We start from the raw sequence: 8,353 nt of genomic DNA on the forward strand, positions 1-8,353 counted from the left end.
TGCTTTCCTTGACTACCGTTGTGTCCGTAAGCTTCACTCACACCTCGACGCGGAGTGTGCGGTATGTTCACACAGCTTCACATTATCATTATCGTCGTCGCCGAAGTCGTCGTAAACATTGCAATCATGTTCAGGTGCAGCGCACAGGACGAATACTTCCTCTACCGATCTCCAGTTATCTCTGTCCTGTGTCCACGTAGTCCACGTTAATTTAATATGTCCTGCTTATTTGTTACTGACCTGTACTTTCGTACCACTCCGCCCACTATCCTATTGAGTGATGCGCTGACAGGGGCGCCCATTGGAGGCAAGAGAATGATGATGAGTTATTTATTTAACTAAATCAAAAATAAACCCAAACTCAACGTGGCCGCTTTGCATTCGATCATTGTCTGTGCCACTGTTCTCGCTTCGATGAACAACGCCATATACTCCGATGTGCCTTGAATAGACTGGACACTAGGTCATTTACAGAAGTTGTTGGGAAACTGGCCTCACAGCTCATCAGCCCGGAAAACAATTCGCGGTCTCCTATAGTACCTGAAGGTGAGCGACTTGAGCGCCGGATTTTACATATGCTGCAACTGGCCTCGTTCATGTGAAAGTGTAATCAAGACACGTGTCTTCTCTCTCTCTTTCTTTCACTTCCCCCTCCCCAAGTGTAGAGCACCAAATTTGACAACCTCTACTTAACCTCTCTGTCTTTATTTCCTCCCTTCTCTTTCACTCTTGCATTCGTTTCAAGGAAAAAAAAAAAACGAAACGCGTTAAAAAGAAAACGAAATTTGTGACGTCCGGGGCAAAACATCTTTCGCAACACTTACGTGTACGCTGGAAGGAATGTCATGTTCATTTTCCGGTTTAATTTGTCTTTGGTTTTGATGTGCAAAGCATTCTCAAAGATAATGCACTGCTCGGCAACAGTGGTGGTTTTTCTAAGAGTCACGCTGCGCACCGACGTGAATCTGTATTATGCTGAACATTTCGTCACCCGGGGAATCACACTGTCGGGAATCCTACCAAGCAGAAGTCTGCCATTTAAAAGGGCACCAAAGAGAACGTTTATTTGAGTAAATTACCTTTGTAGAATAGCAAGAAAGGTTAATCTCACTTTGAAAAGAGGCTTACCAATCCAGAAAAAAAAAACATGGTAACGACAAGACGGGTGTTGACACCGCCTTAGAGTTCCCATAACAGCTCACCCTGACCTGACATGGCGTTTGGAACTGTCTATACTGGCCCAGTTAATTTTTCGTCTTAAGATGAACCTAATGGTATTTTAACAGAACAAAAGATGAACTTAAGAGGAAGCTTTAGCTTGGATGCAACTTCGATGGCGCTCCATCAAATACATGTGGAACGCAGAAATGATTTTCGGAGATAAAGCTCTGGGCCGACTTTAAACAAAATTTGTTGCATTTGAGAGAGAAAGTTAAATTCTAGGGACCCTTGTAAATGTAAACGACGGTGACCTAAACCGAAAATTCGCTTCTAATAGTCATTACATTTTTACTTTTTAGTTGAAATGCAACAAGTCTTAACAAATTTGTTGCAGTGTTTGCCGAGAAAAAACAGTTTCCCTTTTTGCATGTATTTAGACAGGAGCTCCCAACGAAAGCTTTGTCTTAACAAGATCAAAACTATTTAGTGAACCCGCATTTGGTCAAATACGTAAAAAGGTCTGCTAACACAAGACGTCACCTCGACGTACCAGAGTAGGGGCTCGGATGCGCCATTCAAGAAATGAAACTTTGACCTTCGTTTTCTCGTCTAGTAACTACTAATGCTATCGCGAAATTAACAGATACAGCGCTTTGTAGGAAAACTTTACCCTTGTAAACTGATTTAGAGTATCTATTTAGAGTTTATTTAGCGCTGAATCGTGCAACTTTACAAGCAGAACACTCCCGCCTCCTTCCGCAAGCACGCCTATGCTACAGTGCCGCATCTTAAGCTGTGATAGCCCCCGGTACACGACAACACGTAAAACATACTGCTGGAATTCATGCTCGACAGAGGCGTTGATGTGCCTTATGGGACACATTCCTCAGAAAAAACAAATATGCGTGGAGGGATTGTGAGGTAGCACTTCCTCCAGGATCGGCTCCGGCTCCAAACCCTACCAGAACGTTTGCCGGGACGCATATCGCATAGTGTTACGAGGGCCGGCAAATAAAATTCATTGCTTTTGATTACACTTTCCACGGTACCACCCTATCTTTTGCACGGCCGGAAAACCGTACATGCAAAGTTGGGAAGAGGGCTAGAGAAACCTGCAGCTTAAGTACAACGGAAGGGCATGTTCAGCGGCGTAGGAGGTTTCAACAACGGTTCGCTGTAAAAAATTAAAAACAAACAAACAAACAAAACACAGGGGAGGCATGCTGTGTCGAGCGCACGTTGCCAAGGGCCTCCAAGGACGTCGCGGCTTGGAAGCGCAGTGTTTTCCGGGGCACCGCGCCGCCTGCGGAAGAAGCGCGTGCGAGCGCCAAACATAAAAAAGTGATCGCGTGGCTGGGTTCGATCTTTCGAGCGGAGGAGGAAAGGGCGTCATTGTGAATGCGTCAGGCGAGCCGCGTTGCTTTTCCTATAAGGCGCCTCGCTTTGCGCACATGCGGTAGTCTGGGTCGCGCCATTAACGTTAGATTGCCAAGAAAGCTTGCCTTTGGGAAGGCGTGCAAAAAAAAGGTTACATTATGTTGCCGTAGTGAGTCAATTTTCTCCATAGGGTGCAACATTGAACTTTGGAGGCTCTCAAATTCAGTAACTAGCAGTATTACACACACACACACACACACACACACACACGCACAGATTTATATATATATATATATATATATATATATATATATATATATATATATATATATATATATATATATATATATATAAACACGGAGTTCGAAAACACTCCAACCCTAGTGCACTAAACATAGAAAATTAAATATTGTTGTTGTTGCGCCAGCAGAGTGTCACACAGCCGCTGAAAGTGTACGCTTCGACTATGGACACGCCAGGAGAAAATAAATATTGGTTTAGCTTTATGTGTTATGGTACAGTTTACCGTTGTACGCTTCTCAAAAGGTTTAGCTTCTGGGCTTGTTAGACAAAAGCTACAGTGCTAACATACGTGCGCACACACTTAACTATGGTCGCGCTGCAGAAAGATAAGAGGGGCTCAGTTTGCGTAAGTTGATACATTTTCGGCTGTCCATGCGGGAGCAGCGAACTGACGTTTAACTAACGTGTAAGTCACGTTTAACTAACGGTGAACAGTGTTAATTGCTGCACTTGTTTATTTGGAGTTAATGCTAGCATGACCCCACCTCAACTATGAGAAAGGCAGCAGAAAGTTATAAAGGAGTGGCCCAGTTTTTAGTGTAATGTTATGTAGTTTACAGCTGTAAAGGTTATCAACAGGACTGGCCGCTTAGCTTGTTGGTGAGTAGCTAGTGCCACGTATGTGTGTCCACAATTAACTGCGGACTCGCTCTCAGAATGTTAAGAGCTTTGTCTGCGATGGTATGGTTTTGAGCTGTAACGGTTGTGAACAAAGCTAAAGCTGCTGAGGATTCTGGAGGTTATGAGCTAATGCGCAGGCATAACGGTGCAAATATGAGGCCAAAAGCATGAAAAAAGATACGTAAATGCGCCACGCATTCAAACAATTTATGTGTCGGCGGAGTACCCGTCACACGATAAACGCTTCTGCCATATTCAACAGTTCATGGTTGTTCGCCTCTAGAATTTGCAGGCAGCGTCCTTGATTATGGGTGACGTCGGCATGAACGATTATGCTGGCAAATAGGCCCTCTGCAATGACGACCGGTCTTGTTAGTGATTGCCCACGAATGCTTACACGTCATTTGGCTGAATATCGCATATACTAATTACGTGTTCAAGCGTGTGGCTGACGTGATCGCTGATGTGCAAAGCGTGCAATGCGTGCAATAACCCGAACTATATATATGCTTATTTTTGTGTCTGCATACATGTCGCTCCGCAGAGAATTGGTCAGAAGCCACCTTTCGTATTAAGTGGCGGGACCATTACACTGCACCATACGCGTAGACTCCAGCGCAAAGTAGCAGGTTGGGACGCACAGGCCAAAGACGACCTCGCTGTCTTTCTAAAAATAAAATCCCCTCACTCTTGGACCTTGAAACTATGTAGGCAAAGGTTCTCGCGCAATGAAGATGCTTTTAGCTGTTAATTGCACCTTGGGATATTGGCGTCGACTTGATACTTTATATTTACCTGTTACAGGGGGTATGAGAGAAAGAAAGGAGGGTTGTGTGTGTTTGTGCACGATGCACGTGTTGTATGTATGTATGTATGTATGTATGTATGTATGTATGTATGTATGTATGTATGTATGTATGTATGTATGTATGTATGTATGTATGTATGTATGTATGTATGTATGTATGTATGTATGTATGTATGTATGTATGTATGTATGTATGTATGTATGTATGTATGTATGTATGTATGTATGTATGTATGTATGTATGTATGTATGTATGTATGTATGTATGTATGTATGTATGTATGTATGTATGTATGTATGTATGTATGTATGTATGTATGTATGTATGTATGTATGTATGTATGTATGTATGTATGTATGTATGTATGTATGTATGTATGTATGTATGTATGTATGTATGTATGTATGTATGTATGTATGTATGTATGTATGCATGCATGCATGCATGCATGCATGTATGTATGTATGTATGTATGTATGTATGTATGTATGTATGTATGTATGTATGTATGTATGTATGTATGTATGTATGTATGTATGTATGTATGTATGTATGTATGTATAGATTACCCATACCATCTGGAGGGGTTGCACGCTGGGCATATGGATGGGAACTCTGCAGGCCTTTCTTGAAAGAAGCAATCCTCCAACTGGCTGATCGCATTTATTGCTCGCCTCCCACCTTCTTTCTCGCTTCGGTCGCTTTCGTAGTCACAATTTGTACAGTTCAACTCGTAGCGTAGGCTGCGCTTGTGGCACTTTGGCGTACTTGACAGAGAGCAGCTGAATTGCGAAGTACAACGTGGCTCGAATCACCAAGTGCTGCGACGAATGCCATGTAGGCATGCATTACGCAAGTTTATCCCACGTGGTACCGACATATCAGAGAGAAGCTTTCTTCCATTCATTCATTCATTCATTCATTCATTCAGCCGCATTTATTAATCTGCCCTTGGCGTTCATGATTGGACAGCATCAACAACGTTAAAGATGAATTGAGCCACTTAAAGTTGAAACTTACCATATATGAAAGAAATAACGAACGGTAGAGACAGGTGTGGATGGATACATTGCCCTTCCTATTTTTTTTCATCGCAGGAACAACTGATTCGAAGCAAGGGCTATCCTTTCGAACGCCACAATGCGATCACGAGTGACGGGTACATCATCGAGATGCACCGGATACCCCACGGCAAAGAACCATGCAAGGACCCCTGCCATAGACAACCTATCCTCCTCATGAGTGGTCTACTCGGTGACTCGTCTAACTTCGTTATGGACTTCCCAAAACAGTCACTCGGTAAGATTCACGGCGGTGGTGTAAGCAGCTGGAGTCGACGTATCGCTCGCCGACGCAAAAGACTTGCGCACTGTACACGTACAGCTCACGCGCACAGGATTTTTGCGGCAATGTGTTCATGTCAGTCATGCTCAGAGCTAGCCTCAGTGGGACAAAGAACATTGAAGCGCTGGTAAAATATGCGGAAACAAACGTCAAAGCTGGTTTCTGGCACTCACAATGCCAGTCAAGTGGTAGCATGGGAAGGTGGAGATGTGTGTCCTAGCGACAGCCTGACAATAGCAAGAGAGTATTTATGAATAAACAGGAAGGGAGGTGAAAAGAGGTAGAAACAGGGTAAATGTCTGCTGACCTTTGATGCCACTTTTAATGTTGAAAGTGGCATTTAAGGTGCGCGTCCTGGCTTTGCCGGTCGCATCTTTATCTGCGCGGAACAGAGAGGCATTCTCGTGCTGAGATTTATAAGCTTGTTAAATTAACTGAGGGGCCGAAAATAGATTGGCAGGAACGGTCTATGGCATCCCACATAATGGTCTGTTGCAGCGTCTGGCGTATGCCAGACGCTGCAACAGACCATCACGTGATTTGTTGAGTTTCGTTGGCATGGCATGATGAAATGGCAATCCATCCATCCATCCATCCATCCATCCATCCATCCATCCATCCATCCATCCATCCATCCATCCATCCATCCATCCATCCATCCATCCATCCATCCATCCATCCATCCATCCATCCATCCATCCATCCATCCATCCATCCATCCATCCATCCATCCATCCATCCATCCATCCATCCATCCATCCATCCATCCATCCATCCATCCATCCATCCATCCATCCATCCATCCATCCATCCATCCATCCATCCATCCATCCATCCATCCATCCATCCATCCATCCATCCATCCATCCATCCATCCATCCATCCATCCATCCATCCATCCATCCATCCATCCATCCATCCATCCATCCATCCATCCATCCATCCATCCATCCATCCATCCATCCATCCATCCATCCATCCATCCATCCATCCATCCATCCATCCATCCATCCATCCATCCATCCATCCATCCATCCATCCATCCATCCATCCATCCATCCATCCATCCATCCATCCATCCATCCATCCATCCATCCATCCATCCATCCATCCATCCATCCATCCATCCATCCATCCATCCATCCATCCATCCATCCATCCATCCATCCATCCATCCATCCATCCATCCATCCATCCATCCATCCATCCATCCATCCATCCATCCATCCATCCATCCATCCATCCATCCATCCATCCATCCATCCATCCATCCATCCATCCATCCATCCATCCATCCATCCATCCATCCATCCATCCATCCATCCATCCATCCATCCATCCATCCATCCATCCATCCATCCATCCATCCATCCATCCATCCATCCATCCATCCATCCATCCATCCATCCATCCATCCATCCATCCATCCATCCATCCATCCATCCATCCATCCATCCATCCATCCATCCATCCATCCATCCATCCATCCATCCATCCATCCATCCATCCATCCATCCATCCATCCATCCATCCATCCATCCATCCATCCATCCATCCATCCATCCATCCATCCATCCATCCATCCATCCATCCATCCATCCATCCATCCATCCATCCATCCATCCATCCATCCATCCATCCATCCATCCATCCATCCATCCATCCATCCATCCATCCATCCATCCATCCATCCATCCATCCATCCATCCATCCATCCATCCATCCATCCATCCATCCATCCATCCATCCATCCATCCATCCATCCATCCATCCATCCATCCATCCATCCATCCATCCATCCATCCATCCATCCATCCATCCATCCATCCATCCATCCATCCATCCATCCATCCATCCATCCATCCATCCATCCATCCATCCATCCATCCATCCATCCATCCATCCATCCATCCATCCATCCATCCATCCATCCATCCATCCATCCATCCATCCATCCATCCATCCATCCATCCATCCATCCATCCATCCATCCATCCATCCATCCATCCATCCATCCATCCATCCATCCATCCATCCATCCATCCATCCATCCATCCATCCATCCATCCATCCATCCATCCATCCATCCATCCATCCATCCATCCATCCATCCATCCATCCATCCATCCATCCATCCATCCATCCATCCATCCATCCATCCATCCATCCATCCATCCATCCATCCATCCATCCATCCATCCATCCATCCATCCATCCATCCATCCATCCATCCATCCATCCATCCATCCATCCATCCATCCATCCATCCATCCATCCATCCATCCATCCATCCATCCATCCATCCATCCATCCATCCATCCATCCATCCATCCATCCATCCATCCATCCATCCATCCATCCATCCATCCATCCATCCATCCATCCATCCATCCATCCATCCATCCATCCATCCATCCATCCATCCATCCATCCATCCATCCATCCATCCATCCATCCATCCATCCATCCATCCATCCATCCATCCATCCATCCATCCATCCATCCATCCATCCATCCATCCATCCATCCATCCATCCATCCATCCATCCATCCATCCATCCATCCATCCATCCATCCATCCATCCATCCATCCATCCATCCATCCATCCATCCATCCATCCATCCATCCATCCATCCATCCATCCATCCATCCATCCATCCATCCATCCATCCATCCATCCATCCATCCATCCATCCATCCATCCATCCATCCATCCATCCATCCATCCATCCATCCA

The 8,353-nt window shown here is 45.3% G+C and overlaps 1 protein-coding gene across 2 annotated transcripts in view; it reads left to right on the top strand.

Annotated features, from left to right (window-relative positions):
- Positions 1-8,353, top strand: part of LOC139051092 (lipase lipl-1-like) — a 44,290-nt gene that overhangs the window by 19,938 nt on the left and 15,999 nt on the right. For both annotated transcript variants that reach the window (XM_070528182.1, XM_070528183.1), the window contains one exon: positions 5,369-5,570. In XM_070528182.1, coding sequence (XP_070384283.1) covers positions 5,369-5,570 — 202 coding nt within the window. The remainder of the gene's footprint in view (positions 1-5,368; positions 5,571-8,353) is intronic.

This window comes from Dermacentor albipictus, chromosome 10 (genome assembly GCF_038994185.2).
Source record: "Dermacentor albipictus isolate Rhodes 1998 colony chromosome 10, USDA_Dalb.pri_finalv2, whole genome shotgun sequence".
NCBI classification, from domain to species: Eukaryota; Metazoa; Arthropoda; class Arachnida; order Ixodida; family Ixodidae; genus Dermacentor; species Dermacentor albipictus.